The sequence below is a fragment of the Bidens hawaiensis genome, unplaced genomic scaffold, assembly GCF_021521415.1.
Source record: "Bidens hawaiensis isolate Kalapana, Puna unplaced genomic scaffold, B.hawaiensis_p1.1 tig00049650_1, whole genome shotgun sequence".
Taxonomy (NCBI): domain Eukaryota; kingdom Viridiplantae; phylum Streptophyta; class Magnoliopsida; order Asterales; family Asteraceae; genus Bidens; species Bidens hawaiensis.
The window spans coordinates 79,847-102,981 of record NW_027498878.1 but is presented as its reverse complement, the minus strand read 5'-3'; the positions used below and the strand labels follow the sequence as shown (position 1 = coordinate 102,981).

The following is a 23,135-nucleotide window of genomic DNA, read 5'->3' as shown; positions in this document are numbered from 1 at the left end:
GTATTGCCGATAATAATCTCAATTTTAAAAATCACTACCAACGGTTCAACATTTCAACTGTTTTTGTCTCAATGGTCCTTCGTTAAAAAACATTTAACGTCGTTTAGTTTTTTTTCCAAGTTTCAAACCGATGTTTTAAGGCTTTTGATCGGAAGAAGGATACGAGTCGACTGGTGTAAAACTTATCTCGAAGCAGAGATCCAAATTTCCAAAATGGTCAAACCAACAATCTAAAAAAGTCAAACCAACATTCCAAAACGGTCAAACCATCATTATAAAGCATAAGAAAATTATGCCCTTTTTCCTTGTTTATGCATAAATAGTAAATTATAAACAAACCGAGACCAAGCTTCAAAACAAAAAAGGGTAAGTCTTAGTCAAGCTCAGGTTCGCGTAGTACCCGTAAATTTACACGTGACATATCCAATTGATCAAAATTAATGCATATGTTTTCCTCTTCCGTTTCCTTTTACGCCTCTTCTTCAATCATCTTCAATTCAACCAAACCCTAATAATAATATTCAAAACCCACAAATTCACAACCAATTCCATCAAATTGACCCCAAATCCCAATCAAAATGAGCAATTTGAGGTCAATTTGCAGGCCGCATCACGCCGTATACTCATCGATCACACTCTGTTACAACCGAACAAGATGCCGTCCTCGATCGATTGCTGTTACTGCTTCCAATTCATTACGAAACCCTAACTCTTCAAAACCTCGAGTATCGTACGGAGTTGTTGATGGTGTGAAATTGGGGAGTGGATTCAAGAGCCGTGAACAGAGGATGGTGGTTAAGGCTGCTAGTTGGACCGATGACAAGTCTCCGTACGATACACTCGGTAACATGTTTATTTAGTTTTGTGATTAATTAGATACTTATGGATGGTTAAGTTAGTGTTTATCTATGTAGTCTAAACATATGAATAGAAATGAGAATTTGCTACCACGGGTGCAAATGAGCCCGAGCTCAGCTTGTTTTGACTTACGAGAACTCGTTTATTGTTTAGTTTATATGCATTTTTAATTGTTTTGAATTATAAACTTTATATGTAACATAATGAGTACTATTTAGTTATTTTTATCATAGCTATAGCTATATATATATATATATATATAGGGGAGGGTTATCCTAAAACAAACTAGGAATAAATTATAGCCATTTGATCATGTTAATCAATGGTTGAGATTTAAAATTACCAAAAACCGACATAGTTTCCTAGAATTACTCTTTCACAATTATAACCGACATAGTGTAGGGGTGGGCAAATAAACCAGTTAACCGAACCGATCCGAAAACTGAACCGAAACCGAACCGGTTTGAAACCGATTATGTAGAAACCGGTTTGGAACCGATTGAAACCGTAGGCTCGGAACCGGTTTGTAATTTTCTCCGCCAAAACCGGTTAACCGAACTGAAACCGGCCAAAACCGGGCAAAACCCGAACTGAAACTGATCAAAACCAAACCGAAACCGAGCGTACCATGGTAAGAAACCAGTTTCAACCCGAACTGAAACCGATCGTAAACCCGTTTTGACTTTCGCTGACCAAACCGAGGCGGTTTTAACCCAAACCGGTTTGTGCACCTCTAACATAGTGTCCTAAAATTGTTATTTCACCATAGGTTGTAATGCCACATGTAAAAAATCTATTGGTTCTTACTATTTCTAGGAAACTCCATATTTTTATTTGAACCCTTTTCTATATATATATATATATATATATATATATATATATATATGGGGTGGGATCCGGTACAAATAAAATTAACATACTAAACATACAAATAACTAGAGTAATTAGAGTTTTGAACTAGAGTAATTATGTTATAAAAAATAATATGGTGTAATAATAATTACTCTAATTATTTGTACACTTCTCACGATAAAGTCATTTGTATTAGATCCAAACACTACATACACACACACACATATATATATACATACACACACATTATATATATATGTGTGTGTGTGTGTGTGTGTATAGTACATTAAATAAAAATTGTAGGATTGTTTAGGCTCTCATGTCTCAGCTTTAGCTCGATAAGTAAAGCTTGGGCTCGGGATCGTTTATTGAACGAGTGTAGTTTAACGTTTGTGCTCATTAAGCTTGAATTGATTTGAGCTTTTAACGAGCCGTGAAGACAATTGGATCAAAACCACAAATCAAGAACAAGAGAAAACAAAACAGACAGCCCGATTCTTATTGCTTGAAAGAAAGCAAACAAAAGTATTTTTGTGTTTGTGTTGATTACAATGCTGCAGGACTGCCCCTTTTATATTAGGTAGGCTAGGTAACTAAGAAAGGAAATTTGCTAAAAATAAGACACAAAATATTCAGCCATAAAGACTAAATAATAACAGAACCTAATCTTGCTCCTAGGATCACTCCTCCTAGAAATACTCTTTATTGACCCATGATTTATTCAATTTATTCTTTTTATTCAAGATTAACTAACAATCTCCCCTTTAATCTTGAATAATCTTCATTCCCAACAGCTCTTTCATTTCAGCAAATTGTTGCCTTGGCAAAGCTTTTGTAAGAATGTCTGCCTTCTGCAACTTCCCACTGATGTGTTCAACCTTTATCTCCTCTTTCTCAATGCACTCCCGTATGAAATGGTAGCGCGTGTTAATGTGTTTGCTCCTTCCGTAAAACACCGGATTCTTCATAAGTGCTATGGCGGATTGGTTATCAACTTTCATGGTCACCATTTCTTCCTTCCAGCCTGTTATCTCAGCAAGTAAGCCTCTCAACCAAAGTGCTTGGCAAGTTGCGGTAGCGGCTGCCATAAATTCAGCTTCACACGAGGATAAAGCTACAGTGTTCTGTTTCTGAGAGTTCCATGCTACCGGTGCATTATTGAAAAAGAAAACAAGGCCTGTTGTGCTCTTACCATCATCTAGATCGGTCATGTGACTGCTGTCACTAAAGCCGAGAATTTCCTTGCTGCCATTCTTAGGATAGTGTATCCCAAGTTCAGTCGACCCTTTAACATATCTTAAAATGTGTTTGACAGCTTGCATATGTGTTTGTTGTGGCGATTGCATGAAACGACTTACGAACCCAACTGAGTAGCTCAAGTCTGGTCTGGTGTGGGTTAAGTACCGAAGACTCCCCACCAGTTTCCTATACTCGGTTGCATCAACTTCAGCTCCAACATCTTTCTTTGACAGCTTCAAACCAGGCTCCATAGGAAACTTTGTTGCATTGCAATCTGCAAGTCCTGCTAGATTCAGTAGTTTGCGAGCGTACCCAGCTTGTTTTATAGATATGCCACAACTTCCTTGGCTTACCTCGATGCCAAGGTAATATTGGAGTAATCCTAGATCACTCATTTCAAAACGGCCTTCCATTTCCTTCTTGAAAGTTGCTATATCTGATTGTCTCCCCCCGGTGACAATCATGTCGTCTACGTACACTCCCACAATTAACAATTGTTTGTTTGTCACCCTTTTGTACACAGCATGCTCATGTTTACACCTTATGAAACCCAACAACTTTAAGGTGTTATCTAGGCGTGTGTTCCATGCTCGAGGAGCTTGTCTCAAACCGTAGAGTGCCTTCCTTAGTTTGTAGACTTGGTTTTCTTTTCCTTTCTTCACAAAGCCTTCCGGTTGGGTTACATACACCTCCTCCTTTAATTCTCCATGGAGGAATGCAGATTTTACATCCAAATGATGTACTTCCCACCCAAAGTAGGCTGCCAATGCGAGGATCAATCTCACGGTCTCCATTCTTGCAACCGGTGCAAACACCTCCTCGAAATCGACCCCATACTGTTGTACATACCCCTTTGCGACCAGGCGTGCTTTGTGTTTTGTAACTGCTCCATTTGCATCTTGTTTTACTTTGAATACCCATTTCAAACCGATGGGTTTATGACCTTGTGGTAGATCAGTCAACTTCCACGTGTCATTCTTCTCAATCGACTTCAATTCTTGCTGCATTGCTACTTCCCATTCCTTTTTATTTGCAGCTTCATTGTAGTTTCTGGGTTCATTTTCCATTAGGAGTAAATTTATGTTGCTGTTTTCATAAGTTTCACCAATAGATCTATAACCCCGAATTGGAGTGTCATCAAACACCTCATCTTCAGCCATAGATGGGTCTCCCACGCCTTCACTATCAGTTGGTTCCCTTGGTAGGATAGGTCCTCTACCTGTTACTGCCATCATGGGGCTGCTGGAATCTGACCCAGTTGAAGAATCAACAAAAGAATTGTTTTCTTCATGACTCTGATCATCCAATGGCTGGTTTAGGTCAGCCGTAGATGCATCAAAGTATGAGAAGTCTTCTGTTTCAGAATCAGTGTGCACAATAAATTCTGTAACTTCTGGTGCACTGTTGCTTGATGATTCTGACCAATCCCACTTTGTATCTTCTTCAAACACCACATCTCTACTCACCAAGATCTTATTTGTTGTTGGATCTAGAAGTCGATATGCCTTAGTGTTTGGTTGAACACCAAGATGCACTAGTCTTCGGCTTCTATCATCCAGCTTTTTCAGATGTGTAGTCATTATTTTTGCATAACATACACACCCAAAAATTCTGAGTTGATCTAGGTTTGGTTTTCGGCCCTTTAAAGTTTCATACGGTGTCTTGTCCTTTAAAGCTCTTGTAGGAACTCGATTTAGGATATAGAGAGAGTGCCTTATTCCTTCTCCCCATAAATCTTGTGGAAGTTCCATAGCCTTCAAGATAGTCCGTGTCATCTCCAAAATGGATCTATTTCTACGCTCCACCACACCATTTTGTTGTGGTGAGTATGGTGCAGAGAATTGATGTGTGATCCCCTCTTGATTACAAAGGTCTTCAAAGGCACGAGAAACGAACTCACCACCATTATCCGTTCTCAAATTCTTAACTTTTGTTTCAAGCTCCAATTCCATTTGATTCTTGAATCTCTTAAAACATTCAAAGACTTCATCTTTTGTCTTGATCAAATAAGCCCACATGAACCGGCTATAATCATCAACGATTAGAAACATATACCGGTTTCCACCTTTTGTGGAGGGAGAGATTGGACCACACACATCTGCATAAATTAGCTCAAGAGGCTTCTTGGCTTGATTACTTGTTTGATTAGGAAAAGGGGTTCGAGTTTGTTTCCCAATAAGACAAGAATCACATACCTGTTTTGGGTGCTCAATCTTTGGAACTCCTATTGCCATATTCTTGTTTTCTAACAGCTTTATGGCGTCAAAATTGAGATGCCCGAGTCGGGCATGCCATACCCAAACCTCGTCCTTCAAATTTGACAGCAAACAAACCGGATCTGCCACCTTCAAATCAATCTTGTACAGCCGGTTTGAAGACCTTAGCACCTTCATGATGAGTCTCCCCTCTGCATCTCGCATCCATAAGTACTCATCTTTCATGAGAACCGAATATCTAATTTCTGTAAATTGGCCCAAACTAAGAATATTACTTCTTAGATAAGGTATGTAATAGACATCTTCAAGAATCTTTTGTTCACCATTCTTGCATGCTAAGATAATCATTCCTTTTCCTTCTATGTTCACGTATGAACCATCTCCAAATCGAACATTTCCAACCGTGTTGAAATTGAGTTTGGAAAAGATTGCACGATTACCCGTCATGTGGTTGCTTGCACCATTGTCAAGGAACCATGTGTGGTCTTCCTTTGATTCTTGATCATACCGCTGTGGAATCACTTTATCTTCATTTAGAAAAACAAATTCCTTCTTGCTTTCTGAATGAACTGTCATCAACAGTGCTGGTCCATCTTCTTGTACAAGATTTGCTGCCTCATCTCTTCGTTTTGTGGGACAATCAGACGAGAAATGGCCCTTCCCATCACATCGGAAGCATTTCAAGTTTGATCTATCCCTCCCCTTTGAATGCTGTCGTTCTTCAGCTTTCGCACCATTCGAAGATGATCGACCTCTGCCTCTCCCTTGGCCTCTATTACTCCTTCCAGCAGACCCACGTCCCCGACCAGAACCCTTTTGATCGCGGTTTCTGTTCTGCCAATCTTCATAGGATAATAGGAGTTGGTCGCCACCTTTAGTACTTGATTTTATTCTTTCTTCATAGGCTCTCAATCTCCCGATTGCTTCCTGGAATAACATAGTATCCAGATCAGCAAATTGTTCGATTGAGGCTACGATTGGTAGAAACCGATCAGGAACAGCCCCAAGAAACTTGCGAACTAGTTTCTTTTCTTCCATCTCCCCTCCAAGGCTGTTTGTTTTAGATACGATTTCTCCTAATTTTCCAGCAAAGTCTTCTATTGATTCACTTTCCTTCATCTTCAATGCCTCGAACTCTGTTTCTAACAGCCCCAAACGGGCTTGTTGAACTCGTTCAGCTCCGATGAATCTTGCCTTCAAAGCATCCCAAACTTGTTTTGCCTGCTCAAGATGAGCAAGCTGCAAAACTAGTTCTTCTGGGATTGCTTGATACAAGTATGCAATCGCAAGGCTGTTTTTCTTCGGATCAACCTCGACTCCAGCCCTTGGTTCGATTGCTTCCCAAACACCATGTACATTGAAAATAGCCTTGATTTTGACAGCCCAGATAGTGTAGTTTGAGGGAGTCAAAATCGGGCATTGCAATGACAAGGTATGCTCTCTTGGTCCTCCATGGATTGCTTCTCTTGGTCCTCCTTGGTTTGCTGGATTTGCCATGCCTTTTCTGTTGCTTTCTGAGATACTCTCTTCTTCTGTCCGTCGAAAAAGACTGAGCCTTCAAGCAACTGAACACTCTTAACCTGGTGCTCTGATGCCAATTGAAGACAATTGGATCAAAACCACAAATCAAGAACAAGAGAAAACAAAACAGACAGCCCGATTCTTATTGCTTGAAAGAAAGCAAACAAAAGTATTTTTGTGTTTGTGTTGATTACAATGCTGCAGGACTGCCCCTTTTATATTAGGTAGGCTAGGTAACTAAGAAAGGAAATTTGCTAAAAATAAGACACAAAATATTCAGCCATAAAGACTAAATAATAACAGAACCTAATCTTGCTCCTAGGATCACTCCTCCTAGAAATACTCTTTATTGACCCATGATTTATTCAATTTATTCTTTTTATTCAAGATTAACTAACAAGCCGATCTCGAGTAGCTCATGAGCCGGCTTGGCTCTTTTGTATCCCTAGTTTTAATTTTTTAGTGTTTGTTCTTACCAAGTGCTAATTATGGTGTGTTTGGATGTGTATTTTTCTCTTAAGTGAGTCTAGGGATGTCAATTGTGTTGGGTTGGTGACCCGTATATTTATTCATGAAAAACATCAACCCTAACCACATACACTAAAAATCGTGTAACCCAAACACAGCCCGTTTTAACTTATTTATATAAATGTGTCAAATGGGTTGATGGGTAGTAATTGTTAGGAACAAAAGGCACACACGAACAAGAAATCAAAGCGATAAAGAACACGAGAATTTTACGTGGTTCGGTTGCGGTGTACAACCTACGTCCACGGGGTAATTAGGTTTGTATTATTTTGGTGATATGTAATAACAAGTACAAGAGACTATTTATAGACCGCATATTAGGGCTACTCCCTTGCTAAACAAGCTAGAACCCAATTGGGCCCAATAGGGTTAGGGCCGGCTAAAAAAAATAACCTCCCTAACTCCTTTAATATGCAGTTGTCTAAATGTGGGTCCGGGGATACCACATCGCCCAACAATCTCCCACTTGGTGTCTTCGGACCTAGAAATGCACCATCTCTTCTGTACTTCTGTAAATGAAAATCCCTCCTGATCTTCAAACCATCCTAATTACCCTTGTCTCCTCAACATTATTCCTGGAGACTAGCTGAAGCTATGCAAAGCTTCAGCTTATCCAGCACCACACACTTGGTAAACATATCAGCTGGATTTTTAGCACCTGGGATGTTCTTCAGACTGATTGTTCCTTCACTGATCAACCCCCTCACGAAGTGATATCTCATCCCTATATGCTTTGTCTTTCCGTGATACACTGGATTCTTTGCAAGTTTAACTGCACTCTCATTGTCACAGTACAATGAGTAGTCGGGTTGTTGTTTTCCTAATTCTTCAAGAAAAGTCTTCAACCAAACTAGTTCTTTGCTGGCCTCTGCAACAGCCATGTATTCTGCTTCTGTAGTTGACAGAGCCACACTTTTCTGAAGTCTAGACATCCAGCTAACTGCTGTCCCTCCCACTGTGAAAACATACCCGGTAGTGCTCTTGAACGTCCCTTTACAACCACCCAGATCAGCATCTGTGTAACCTCTGAGTATGGCATCCTTTTTTCTGAAACATAACCCCATCTTCTGAGTACCCTTCAAGTATCTAAGTATCCATTTGACAGCCTCCCAATGTTTTTCTCCTGGATCTGACATAAACCGACTAACAACCCCAACGGCATGAGCAACATCTGGTCGAGTGCAAACCATTGCATACATTAGACTCCCGACTGCTGATGCATATGGGACTTTGGTCATCTTCGATCTTTCTTCTTCAGTTTTAGGAGACTGATCTTTGGTGAGCTTCAAATGACTTCCCAATGGAGTATTCCTAGGCTTGGTTCTTTCATCATTCATCTTGAACCTTTCTAACACTTTCCCTATGTATTTTTCCTGGGATATGTTAGAGTACCTGCCTTCTTGTTTCTAGTGATGTTCATTCCCAGTATCTGTTTTGCTGCACCCAAGTCTTTCATTTCAAACTCTTGGGACATCTGTTTCTTCAACTTGCTTATTTCCTTCATATCAGATCCTGCAATCAACATATCATCAACATACAACAGTAATATGATATAAGAGTTGTTGAATTTCTTCAGATAACAACAATGATCCATGTGGCATCTTTTAAACCCCGACCTCTCCATGAAATTATCAAACTTCATGTACCACTGTCTAGGCGCCTGTTTCAGACCATACAAGCTCTTCTTTAGTTTGCAGACCCAATTTTCTTTCCCCACAACCCGAAACCCTTCAGGTTGCATCATATAAATGTCTTCTTCAAGATCACCGTGTAGAAATGCCGTTTTCACATCTAGTTGCTCTAGATGTAAATCTTCTGCTGCTACAAGACTTAAAACAAGTCTGATGGTAGTCATTTTCACCACGGGAGAGAATATTTCATCATAATCAACTCCTCTCTTTTGTTGAAAACCCTTGACCACTAAACGGGCTTTATATCGTTTAGACCCATCATGTTCTTCTTTGACCCTGAAGACCCATTTATTTTGCAACGCTCTCTTATCCTGCGGAAGCTTGACTAAGTCCCATGTCTTGTTCTTTTCTAGAGAGCTCATTTCATCCTTCATAGCATTCTCCCACTGGCGAGAATCCTTCATCTTGACTGCTTCAGAGTAGCTTTCGGGTTCACCGTTTTCTGTCAAAAGAATATAGTTAACTGAAGGATTGGAATGACCGGGACTATACCTTTCTGGCTGTTTAGTAACTCTGGTGGATCTCCTGACCCAATTTTCAGTCTGGTCAGGCTGTTGTGGGATCTCCTCGTCTTCAGACTCTGAACTCCCACTGTCAGAAGTTTCTTCTGACTCATTATTTCCACCAGCTTCAAACTCAGGAACTGTGTCGACTTCAGTTTCTGTAGCGGGTTCCTGAACCGGTTCGGGGATCGGTTCAGATCTCTGGTTTTCAATTTTGAATTCAACCTGTTGCTTCTGAACCCTAGAGTTTGGATTTATCACATCTTTGTACAACTCAGCCTCATTAAATGTAGCATGTTTGCTGCGGACTACTTTTCTGCTTTTCGAGTCCCAAAGCTTGTAGCCCATCTTGTCTGACCCGTAACCAATGAAAACATACTTCTTGGCTTTTGAATCTATCTTGTCAGCATTCGGATCTAGGTCATATGCACTGCACCCAAAAACCTTTAAGTGCTCATAATTAACCGCTTTCCCCTTCCATTCTTCTTGAGGTGTTTTGTAACCCAACGGAACTGATAGACCTCGGTTGATAAGATAGGCAGCAGTTTTAACAGCGTCTGCCCAGAACATTTTAGGGAGCCCTGCATTTATCCTCATACTTCTGGCTCTTTCATTTAACGTTCTATTCATCCTTTCTGCGACTCCATTTTGCTGAGGAGTACCTGGAACTGTATTTATCATCCGAATGCCATGCTCAGCACAAAAGCTAGTGAACTCTGAGCTAATGTACTCCCCTCCATTGTCTGACTTCAAGCACTTTACCTTCAGATCAGATTCAAGTTCAACAGCAGTTTTCCATTTCTTAAAAACATCAAATACTTCAAATTTATTTTTAAGAAAGTAAACCCATACCTTGCGTGTGGCGTCGTCTATGAAAGTCACATAGAATCTCGAGCCTCCCAAGGATTCAACACGTGTTGGTCCGAAAACATCTGAATGGATAAGCTCTAATTTCTGAGCTTTAGGTGCTTTCCCTGTCTTCACAAAAGATACCCTCTTCTTTTTTCCAAAAACACATGGTTCACAGAATTCAGATTCAACCCTTTTAAGATCTGGAAGCTTTCCTCTGGCGACAAGCATCTTCATGCCCTTCTCACTCATGTGGCCGAGTCGTTGATGCCACAACTTTGATAGACTCGGTCCACTCGTTACTGCATTAGCACTACCTGCAGAAACCTCAACCATATACAAAGTACCCCGTTTCTTTCCCTTGGCAATTACCATGCTACCCTTGACGACCTTCCATTGTCCTCCCCCGAATGTTACATCATAACCCTGGTCGTCTAATTGCCTAATGGAAATTAACATTTTTTTCAATTTTGGAATTACCCTGACATCTTTCAATGTCCAAATTGTTCCAAAACTTGTTTTCAAGTCAATATCTCCCAACCTAGTAATTTCCAAGATTTGGTTATTAGCAAGACTTACAGTACCAAAATTGCCCCGTCTGAAATTCTTCATCTTTCTCGAGCTTGAGATAGCATGAAACGACGCACCTGAGTCCATAATCCAGGACTCGACTATATCCTCAATACAGCAGATCAATGCATCATCAGAATCTGATGCTGTTGAGGAGGCAACATTCACTTCTTTCTTGTCTCTGGGTGGTTCTGTACATTGACTTCTGAAATGACCATTCTCATTACAGTTCCAACACTTTATGTCGTTTCTTGTTTTTGAACTCCCCTTTCTGTCTCTTGATTTTGATCTTCCCCTGTTACTTACCCTCTTATCTTTCTTTCTACCTCTTCCCTCAGTACTTAGCAAAGTACTGGATGATTCACCTGCATTCTTTCTCCTGATATCCTCTCCTAGGATCAAGTCACGAATACCCTCGAACGTGAGTTTGGTGGTTCCGGCTGAACCACTAACGGCAGTGACTGTTCCTGACCAACTTTCAGGTAACGAGGACAATAATAGCAAAGCTTGCACTTCATCATCAAATTTAATATCAACAGATAATAACCGGGATATGATAGAATTGAACTCATTTATATGAGAGGTAACAGACGCACCTTCCCGCATACGCGTATTCACCAATTGTCTAATTAAGAATACCTTATTAGACGCGGAAGGTTTCTCGTACATGTTTGACAACGCGGTCATCAAACCCTTAGCAGTGGTCTCATTCACTATATTGAAAGCAACGTTCTTAGCCAACGTGCATCTGATGACTGCTAGGGCTTTCCTGTCTAGATCGGCCCATTCTTCATCCTTCATATTCTCGGGTTTTTGACCTCTCAAACATGGAAGCAAATCTTTCTGGCATAACAAGTCCTCGACTTGCATCTTCCACCATCCAAAATCCTGCCCATCAAACTTCTCGATTCTGATCTTACCGTCCTCAGTCATTATCTTTACCGAGTTTCTAACGGAAGCAACCTGCAATACTGATCAGAACTGTTTGACCTCTTCTGGTCAAAAGACAGATTGTACTGTAGCGCGCACTGTTCACACGCCGGAAACACTGTAGCGGCGGCGGTACTGTAGCGGCGGCTAGGGTTTCTGATTAGGGTTTGGTGGCGACTGGCGGCTGGGGTTTATAGTGTGATCCTTGCTCTGATACCAGTTGTTAGGAACAAAAGGCACACACGAACAAGAAATCAAAGCGATAAAGAACACGAGAATTTTACGTGGTTCGGTTGCGGTGTACAACCTACGTCCACGGGGTAATTAGGTTTGTATTATTTTGGTGATATGTAATAACAAGTACAAGAGACTATTTATAGACCGCATATTAGGGCTACTCCCTTGCTAAACAAGCTAGAACCCAATTGGGCCCAATAGGGTTAGGGCCGGCTAAAAAAAATAACCTCCCTAACTCCTTTAATATGCAGTTGTCTAAATGTGGGTCCGGGGATACCACATCGCCCAACAGTAATGAAGTTGTAAACGCATTAACCTGGTTGGCAGGTTGTAAAAGTATGGGTTAAATGGGTTAGCAGGCCAACCTATTTGATTAAAGAGGTCAACCCGAACATGACCCGTTTGTTAAATGGGTTAGATATGCCAATCTAAAACCTAGTTTTCGTTTCATGTTGGAATCATAATCACTTTAAATAGTAAAAAAAAAAATCAAACGAGTTATCTAGGATAGTTTGAGGATTTACTAAAATTGGTAATCACTTTATTTTGATCCTAATTTATCAGATAATAAGAATTATAATCACTTTTTGCTAAAAAATCACAGTAATCAGTTTAGCCACAAATCTGAACACTCATTCTATTGTCATTGGTTTTAGTTTTTTAATGATGCATAAATCATATTTATGGATGCAAAATAATCTTAATTAGATAATCATTTGTAATAATCATTGTTGATCATGTTTGGTTTGTTGGCAATATGATCTTTATGGAAATAAAGATAAAATCATGGTATATAAGTAGTTTTACTCAGCCTTTTGATAATATGTTTAATTTATTTGAAATGTAATTATGCAGAACTTGAGGGAGATGCTGATGACGAGGAAATAAAGTTGGCGTATAGACGTTTAGCAAAGTTTTATCACCCTGATGGTTTGTTCTTAACTACTTTCCTTATTGTTTCTCTCAAATGGTAACATGATATTAACATCAACTGTGTTTTTAATCTCATTTTTTCCATTTATCTTGTTTTATGTTTGTAGTTTATGATGGCAGAGGGACTCTAGAAGAAGGAGAAACCGCTGAAGCTCGGTTTATTAAAATTCAAGCAGCTTATGAGTTGTTGATAGATAGTGACGAAAGGAGGAAATATGATATGGAAAACCGAGTCAATCCAATGAAGGTATTATTTAATGTTTTGATTGAATCTTTCGAGTTTTTTTTTATTAAAGATGGATATTTTTTTATGATCGTTGCTTGTTTGTGTTGGCAGGCATCTCAAGCATGGATGGAGTGGTTAATGAAAAAACGCAAGGCTTTTGATCAAAGGGGTGACATGGCGATTGCGGCGTGGGCCGAACAGCAGCAGCGTGAGTTAAATATACGTGTACGGCGTCTTTCACGTTCAAAGGTATCATATATGATTGCAAGTTTATATGTATTTTTTAAATATCAATTTCTAATAAAGTTTTATACAATTTTGATTATCTAGTTTTGACCCATTATTCCAACTAGCCATATACTTGCGTGTATCATGCAATGCTTTAAAGTTATTTTTAAACATCAACAACTTTTATAAACGTTTATGCACTTAAATTATGAATATTATTACAACATAGAACACAAGTTTCAATTTTGGTGTTACCTATCTAGTTTTCCAAACCAACAAAAATAAGTTTGCCACGTCTGATAACCTGTTCCCTTGCTAAGTTCATTCCTTAAAAAATCAACCACCAAAATGCATGACATTTACCATTCAGTTAATGTTGTTAATCACCAATTCATTAGGCAAACCAACTACAATTGTAGTTCAATACATAATTATACACCTTTTCGTTTGTGGTGGATTTACGTTCTAAGGAACCGTTGATTGAAAATTTTTCGTTGGATCAAAGCTATCATTACTCCTTTGCAAAAGAGGACAGAGAAGGCATGGGAGAGAGGAACCAACTGATTGTTAAGGAGAGTGATATGCAAGATGAGTACAGTAAGTCCCCAAATACGAGGGACTTTTGTAGCCACCCGAATCTTCTCTCTATGTTGGGGATCGTGATATATACGATCTTCATAATGGAAGTAGATTTACTCACCTCTTGGGACTCGCACTACACGTCTGCATCTCACTTTCCTCAACTATTGGTAGTTTCTCTTTGCCTTGTTTTCTCTCACTGCCATTGCAAAGCGTAATCGGTAGCTTCTATTCAACGGGTATTTTCAGTCCGCGGGTACTCAACACCTAAATCCACTGCACATAAAAAGTTTATAATCGTGTGTTGAGCTTCACTTGTATTTGGTGTACCTAATATATTGCTGATTAACATTAAATGGATGATAAGTGTAATGCGTTGTTGTTTGTTTTTATAATGAATGCATTTGGATTAGGATCAAGTTTATATAGCATGTGACAAGCTTAATCTTGTTGCCTAAGAGAATGTTTCTAGGTCTGGTGATACAAAGGTAAACTTCATACTTTGTTCTATGTTATAATATTTTAAGTGCATAAATGTTTTCGGTGCATTAAAAAATGTTTGAGAATCACTTTAAAAATTTGCAATCTTGTTTGAGAATCACTTTAATACAGACAAGTTTATGCCCGGTTGGAATAACGGGTCATGTTGAATAGTCAAAGTTATCGAAAACTTTATTAGTATTCAATAAAAAGATAGCAAAACAAAAGAAAAGTGTTTATGCGGTTCTCACAGTTCTGTACTTTTAGTTGATTCCGTTGTGAAATTTTTAGGTTGACCCGGATGAGGAACGAAAGATTCTCGCAAAAGAGAAAAAAGCATCGATTGAGAATTACACCAACACTTTAAAAAGGCATACGCTTGTGTTGCGGAAAAGGGATTTATTGAGAAAGAAAGCGGAAGAAGAGAAGAAAAAACTCATAATCACTCAGCTTCTAGCAGCCGAGGGTCTCGAGCTTGCATCCGATGAGGATGATAACCGTCTTAAGTTGCATTTTGCAATGTCTTTTTTAGATGTTTGATATGATAATTATAGAATGTATATTTGTTAATTGTATAGTTTGTTGTATTTATGGCTATAAAGATACAATACAAGAAACTTTATGTATATATGACTTTAGATAAGATGCTTGATACGTTATGATATAATTTTCTTTTATTCATACACAACAAACTTTGTTATATATAGTTGTATCATATGATTTACCATGGCTTTGCTGTTGGTAGGATTTACTGAGTACGATGATGATATGTTTTACCGTTTGTGTACTCAAAAAGCAATGGCCTCATAACTGTTGACCAGAAACTAGCTATGCACCGGCTATGCAACTGTTAGATCGAATACCCTTTTGAGTCGTATAGTAGGGAAAAAAGTGGTCACATGAGCAGTATGATAGGGCGAAAAAGATCACACAGGTTGTCATTTTGTAATGTTTTTTTAAACTTTTTAAATAAAATAAATGACCGGTGTGATGGTCAACTTGATGCGCTTTTAGGGGTGGCGTACTGATTGTACTCGTAGTATGGGTGTAAACGAGCCGAGCCGAGCCGAGCCCAAACTCGACTAGGCTCGAGCTCGGCATGATTAACTCTTTTTCTAAAGCTCAGACTCGGCTCGTTTATCATTTATTATATTAATTTACATGCGTTTTTAATTATTTTATATTTTTGGAGAAAAACCTTAAACAAGCCTTGGCTCGACTCGAGCTCGTGTAGTACCTTAAACGAGCTAAAGCTCGGCTTGAGCTCATGTAGTACCTTAAACAAGCTAAAGCTCAGCTCTAGCTTGGTTATGCAGTGTAAAGGTAATACGTAAAAGCCCGAAAAAGAAAAAAAATACACAGAGCTTGATAAGGCTCGACGAGCCTAAACAAGCTTTCCATGCAAGGCTCGGGCCCTCTAAAAGCTCGGCTCATTTTGAGTTTTTAATCGATCTGAGCCCAAGTGACTCACAAGCAACTCGGCTCATTTGCAAACCTGAATAGCAGGAACCTTCAATTAAAATAAATACATTTTTTCTTTAAAGATAATGATATAAATTAAAAACATAAATCCGTATATTTAATAAAAACAAAAACACATGTCCTCATTTTACATTTAAGAAAGATACCTCTCAACAGAATGACAAAGAAAACATAAAACATGAAGAAAAACCACCAAATTATTTTAAATAATCTTTGCATAAGTAAAACATTATTTCTGAAACTTATAGTATTCATGCATTAATGTCGGTAACGTAAGACGAATGCTCCTCCACGAGTAAGTTAATCAAGGGAGATTCAACATCCGAGTGGTTGTTTTCACGATACACCGACACTTTTCCACTTTTAGTAACCAATATAACCACCTCTTTACGAGTCGAAAGCTCATTTGCAACCACCGCATGCATTTTGTACTTTTTAAGAGCGGTATCCGCCTTTTCTAAAAGAATCTCTGTATCTGTCTCTAACTGCAACAAACAAACTTATAATCACACATTTGCTAAATATTTTAATTTCAATATAATTTAATTAAGTTAAAAAAAATACCTTAAATGATACACAGAATGCTGTAGGGGCCCACTCTTTCCGCAAAACCGAGAGCATTTTCGGGACTTGTGCGAGTCGCATGTCTAAAGGACCAGATGCTGACTGGATTTTATGTACTGCCTATAAAATAAAGCCGAAATTAAAATTTTTTTTATACATATTAGATAATTAATGAGATAAATAAATAATACAAAAACATAAATCGGATTCGATAAGGTTTACCATGCTCTCCCATGGAACATAAAAGTCGGACACTGCAGCTGCAAGATAAAACATAGCGTTCGATCCGAGGATCTTCAGTGATGTTGCAGTCAACCTTAAAATCTGCGAATAATAAATTAATAAACATTTTGAACTTGATAAAGATAAAAGTAATGAAGTTAATGCGTAATGTACGAATCTCGGTGCTAACCTGAAGATATTCGAATATGGTTGTGAAGGGAAGTTTCAACAAGTAGCCACCCGAAACCGCCTAAAATTAAATTAATCAGATTCCAATATTAAATTATAGAGTTAAGTGCCATTTTAGTCCCTGTGGTTTGTCCAATTACGCAACTTTAGTACCGTATTTGAATTTATTACAAATGGCTACCTGACTTTTCTAAAACTTGCAATTTTTAGTACTTTTTTCTAACCCCATCTATTTTTTTCCATTAAGTCAAGGGTAAATTAGTAATTTTGATTATTTTATTTATTTTCTCTTTTAGCTAAGTGCCATTTTTCATACCTATGGTTTGTTCAATTGCGCAACTTTAGTACCTTTTTTGAATTTATTGCAACTTGATACTTTGATTAGTTTTGGATAGATAGACAAACCAAAAGAGACATTACATATTACAATTAAAAGATAACTAAATACATGATAGAAGATGAAAAACAATGAAATGTATAACATATTTTTAGCCTTTTGTTCTTGATTGCCAATTTAGTAGCTCAAGATCCAAGTTCATCTTAGCCATTTTTCTTGCATTTTTTTTATGTGCATTGATTTTTTTTTTCAAAGTTTGGGTATGATAACAGTAGCTCTTTAACACATCGGAGGATCAAGCCCAAAACACAATCACACAACTTCACACCTCTTAGTATAGCATCAATTGAACTTGTAGATGAATGGCGGTTGACAAACCATATGGACAAAACAATATATTGTAATTTATTGAACTTAAAGATGAACAATGGTTAGGGTTTGAAGGATCAGTGAGTGCGGGAGGGGGTTGATCTGTTCATTTAGGGTTAGAGATGATCTTTTAATTGTAATATGTAATGCCTCTTTTGGTTTGCCTGTATATCCAAAACTAATCAAGTATCTACTTGCAATAAATTCAAAAAAAGGTACTAAAGTTGCGTAATTGGACAAACCACAGGTACTAAAATGGCACTTAACTTAACCAGAAAATAAATAAAATAATCGAAATTACTAATTTGCCCCTGACTTAACGGACAAAATAAACGGGGTTAGAAAAAAAGTACTAAATTTGCAAGTTTTAAAAAAGTGAGGTAGCCATTTGCAATAAATCAAAAATGGTACTAAAGTTGCGTAATTGGATAAACCACAGGTACTAAAATGGCACTTAACTCTAAATTATAAGATTGATAAAATAAAGATCTGTTAAAGTTTAAAAATGAGAGATGATTCGTACATCGTGATGACCGCTAATTGCAGTCTTAACTGCTTCGGCGTGTGACTCGTGCACTGTAAAATAGTTAGAATATTATTCTATAACATGAAGTATAAATAAAAATAATTTTATATTTTACTTCATTTATTTTACCTTGTATACTTGAATCACTGGTGAGCTTGAAACATTCGAGTAGCGGATCATCCGGAAGTGATCTACAATATGGCTGGCAGGTACCCCTGCAAAAAGTTTATATATAATTAAATCATTAGTAACTGAAAACTTGTAAAAACAATTGATTATTTGCAAATAAGAGACATATATAATTATGTATGCATATATATATACACACAATATTCACCTCCTATAGAGAAAGATGACCGAATATCCAGCTTTCAAAAAGTATCTGTGTATAATAAAAAAAAATCCATGTTATGTAAGTATAGAATTTAGATGTCGGGATTCTGACCCGTTTACTTATGAATGAGTCGGTTTAGATATTGTCTTGTCTGTAAAGGGTAAAATGGTCAAATAATGAAATGCTAAATGGTCACCCTGGCCCGTATCAGAATGTTAATAATTAAAAAATCAAAAAATAAAAAACTGCACAAAAACTGTTACGGGTGAACCCGGCTCGTATCAGAATGTTTAAAATATAAAAAATGAAAATTTTTGCACAAAAACTGTTGCGCGTCATCAGAATGCTTATAATGAAAAAAATTGAAAAATTTGTACAAATCTTGTTACGGCCTTACGGGTCAACCTGGCCCGTACCAGAATGTTTATAAATGAAAAAATAAAAAAACTTGCAAAAAAAACTGTTACGGGTCAACCTGGCCCGTATCAAAATATTTACCCTTTTGGCCTTTTTGGCACGTTATCCAACTCGCCCAAACTATCCATACTTCGCCACCAATAAAAGAATTATAAAGAACAAAACTTTAAATAAATTGTTAGAAAATATACTCGGTAGAAGTCGCTCCTCTATGCCCCGAGCTAAAGTTATCGATGTACCGCACACACCGTTGCTCTAACGGAACCGTTGTACCACCAGATGTCACGCATACGACCCGCCTAGGCCCCTCACTTCCTAACAACACAATCCAATACAATTTCCACACAAACAATTGACAAAAAAAAATGTACCAAACAATATATATTCATATTAAGTGAACATACCTGATAAAGAAGCATTCTGATTAATAAATTTGGATAATTTATTGCTTATGTTGTCTGCATCTTTCAGAACAGGTGCAGAGTCAAAGAATGATTTGACCATATCATCTAAGTTGTTGACCACTTCCATGATATGATAAACTAAATTGGTAGAAAAAATTTATAAATAATAAAATTAAAATTAAATTAAACTGTAAATTAAATTTATGCATTTTAAAAGTTTCCATCTAATTATTAAGATTGTTAGGAGTCAAATAATAATAAAAAAACTAACTTTAACAAACAAAAAAACTTTATTTGGACAGTAGCATATAAGCATATTAGAACAACAACAATAACAAATAACAAATAACCATATATTAATAATAACTTAAACTCACAGAAAACATACCCGTGGATCGTCGAATTCGCAAGATACGATCAAATGAAGGTTGTTAAACACTAAATCTCTATATTTACGATATATTGTGAAGATGCATAATTATCACAATCTTATAAGCAAATGAGCTGAGCTGAGCTGAGCTGAGCTGAGCCGTTCACGAACAACCTGAGCTCGGATTCATAAACAGCTCAAAAAAGCTTCAAGCTTTTTCGAGTTTGAGTCGAGCCCAAACCTCAAATAAAGCTCGTTTAGTTATCCGACCCAAGCCTCAAATAAAGCTCGTTTAGTTATCGAGCCCGAACCTCAAAGAAAGCTCGTTTAGTTATCCGGCCCAAGCCTCAAATAAAGCTAGTTTGGTTATCGAGCCCGAACCTCAAATAAAGCTCGTTTAGTTATCCGGCCCAAGCCTCAAATAAAGCTCGTTTAGTTATCGAGCCCGAGCTCGAACCTTATGTATTTTTAAGTTTTACCTCTTTCAGACTTCTATATATTAATTTCACACTGCACAAGCCGAGCTTAGGCTCGTTTAAAGTTTTTCTCAGAATATATAAATAATTAAAAAACGTAAAAAAAGTAACCAATAAATAATTAGTGAACTGAGCCCTAAAAGGACCCACGAGCGGAGGTCAAGCTTTAGAAAAAAAAAACTTGAGCTCGAGCCGTTGTAAGTCAAAATGAGCCAAGCCCAAGTCATGCTAAAGCTCTTGTAAGTCAAAACCACATCAAGCACAATGTAAAAAGCTAATAGTTAATAGATAATAAACGCGTAAAAAGTTAATTAATTAATAAATAATAAACGAGTGGAGAGTCAAAAACCACATCAAGCCACAACCAATTCATGTAACTTCAATTTCAGTTTCAGTTCATAATAAGTTAATAATAACTCAAATAATAAAACTAATAAATAACATGAAATTGAGTTATAAAACCGTACCTTTTCAATTCCAATTTCACAATCCAAATGCTTATTATTATTATTATTATAAACCCTAATTTTTTGGGTTCTAACTTGACGGAATATATGATTAGATTTGGGGGAATTGAGAAGTTGATGAACTAACTGAAAGATATTTAATTTTATTTATAAAAAAAAAAGGCATATAAAGTACCAAATGTATTTGACTTTTGTGTTTTTACGTTCGAATCGGGTTCGTCTCACGTTGGAAACGTGGTTGTGCCACATAAACGTCTTTTTTTTAAACCTTTTTTTATGTTTTCTGGGTTTTTTTTTATTAATATAAGTTTACGATTTAGTTTCGATGCCTACCAAATTCACGTCGGTTCGTCGTTGCTAACGTGGGCTTAGTTTAGTTTTTTTCTTTTTTTATGGTTCTATTTTAAATGTTAGTTCGTTGTATTTGAACGCAAAAGTAGGGCTGTTCAAAAAGCTTGAGGCTCGAAACTCGGGCTCGTGGCTCGCTCGAATAAAATTAGCAATAAAAAGTTGATTTTAAACATCCTGAGCTGATTTGGATCATTTTTGTAACTGAGCCAAAATCAAACCACGCTCGGCTTGAGTCATGGCTCGGCTCGTTGGCTCGATCTTAAACTCGTTTAACTTCAAAATCGAGCTAGAGCCTAACTAAGTTGCCTCGCTTAATTTTGACCCCGAGCTCGAAACCACCCTGGCTCGACTCGGGCTTGACTCGTAAACAGCCCTACGCAAAAGAATTAATTCTTTTGTTAGTTTCGGTGTCATAATCTGACACCGATCGAATTCGCACCGGTTAGCTACAAAAACGCATGTGTTTTGTTTTTATTTTAACGTGTTGTTTTGTTGTATTTGGGTGTTAACGAATTAATTTTGTTGTTTACTTCCAGTGCCGTAACCCGAGACCGAATTCGCGTCGACTCGTAGCTGCACAGCATGGGTTTTACCAACTACCTACAATTCGGTTTAAATATATTTTTTAATCATAAGCTATACAAGTGGCAATACTAATTTAGACGTTTACTTTTTGGGTTTATTATCGTTACCTTTATAATCCTAACCGATAGAATTCGTGTTGTTATGTTGTTGCAATGTGGCGAGTTTTGTTACCTAGTTTAAATCATTATATTTTGTTTATGTTATCAATACCAAAGGTTTCTAGTGCTTGTTTTATATAAAATTTTGCTAATGTTATGATTGTTAGGGATCAAATGATAAGTTTCATACTAGCTGAACTAACAAATAAAAAGTTAAAAAAGAAAAAACAAAAAAACCTAACGATATAAATTAACATACAATCATAATCAATGAACAAATTGTAAATATTTAGTAATTAGAATGAAAGAGTATACAATACTTAGGGATCAAAAGAAGTGGTCGTCGAGTGACGAAAACAATTTAGTTCAGGCTTTAAAAGTTGGAACAGGTTTCGAGTGCCTATCTAGTTATAAGCCAAAGAGCGAAAATAAAATTGAAGACGGGTAGGGATTTAATGGTTGTCACTTCTCACTATTGGTATGACGGTTTTCATTTAAGACAATGCAAATGCTTAATTTTCGCAACCGCAAAAGTAAAACCCTAAGTTTGTAGGGTTCGAATTTTAACTAGATGTTTGGAGAATTGGGAAGTTAATATTTTTTTTTCTTTAACGGTCCTAATCTAAGCTGACGCTACTCCAACTTAAATCTACTTCACGTCTCAAATAAGACTCGAACCCAACTTCTCTTGATGAACGGGAAAGTTTGTGAAAGTTCATATTACTCCCATATATACATTTTAGTTTCACATATACACCCTTATGCTTTTAATATTGACAAAGTCACAAAACTAAAGAACTAGATCAAGAGTAAGGTTCTAATTGGTTCAATCTTGAGTTTTAAAATTTGAATTTCTGAAATGACCAAGAAAAAAAAACTTTAATACGAAATTTATAAAGGTTAAGTTTAGTTTAAACGGGTTTGGATCAGTTTTGAGTCAAACCTGCATTAAACATGTTTAGTCAAAAGGGTCTGGTTGAGTTTGGTAGGTTCGTGGGTTGAGTCATTTTTATGTATTAATTTTTAAACGTGTTTTATGTGATAACATAAATCAGCTAGTACTTATTTATTGTTTTCTGAAGAAGCGTGGATCGACTCACTGGTAGACGATCTACTTTCCTCGGGTGTGATTATACTATTTCACCGATGGTTTCCTTGGATCTGGGTTCTTTACAAAATGAACAGCACCGTCAACTTACCCCTCAGAAAGGGACAGAGGGGTCCTCTTTGGGGTAACCCTCCGGTGTGAGAATAAGTATTTGTGGGAGAAGATAATAATATCAGAGTAAGGAAATCTGGAGAGTATTGCTTGATAGCTGAATACTCTGTGATTGTGTTACTGGATGTAACTGTCTGTGATTGAATGTAATTGAATATGATTGAATGTGATATGATATGATGTCCTATGAATGTCTCTCCTTGGGGAGTTGATGCTGTATTTATAGTGCTAGGGTTTCCACTGATTGGGCTCAGCCTTGTTGGCCTCCTCCAACTGCTCTGCGCC

The 23,135-nt window shown here is 37.4% G+C and overlaps 2 protein-coding genes across 2 annotated transcripts; one reads left to right on the top strand and one right to left on the bottom strand.

Moving 5' to 3' along the window:
• Window positions 1-543: 543 nt before the first annotated feature.
• Window positions 544-15,039, top strand: LOC143598115 (uncharacterized). The gene is made up of 5 exons (XM_077076418.1): window positions 544-843; window positions 12,850-12,924; window positions 13,035-13,174; window positions 13,265-13,402; window positions 14,732-15,039. The coding sequence occupies exons 1-5, from the start codon at window positions 579-581 to the stop codon at window positions 14,978-14,980; spliced, it is 867 nt and encodes a 288-aa protein (XP_076932533.1). The 5' UTR covers window positions 544-578; the 3' UTR covers window positions 14,981-15,039.
• Window positions 15,040-16,112: 1,073 nt separating this feature from the next.
• On the bottom strand, window positions 16,113-19,691 carry LOC143598114 (phosphopantothenate--cysteine ligase 2-like). The gene is made up of 10 exons (XM_077076417.1): window positions 19,673-19,691; window positions 19,285-19,422; window positions 19,072-19,195; window positions 18,467-18,511; window positions 18,259-18,344; window positions 18,127-18,179; window positions 16,899-16,958; window positions 16,709-16,810; window positions 16,487-16,606; window positions 16,113-16,407 (listed from the first exon to the last, which is right to left on the bottom strand). Exons 2-10 carry the CDS (start codon window positions 19,409-19,411, stop codon window positions 16,174-16,176), a joined length of 951 nt encoding a protein of 316 aa, XP_076932532.1. The 5' UTR covers window positions 19,412-19,422; window positions 19,673-19,691; the 3' UTR covers window positions 16,113-16,173.
• Window positions 19,692-23,135: the final 3,444 nt, after the last annotated feature.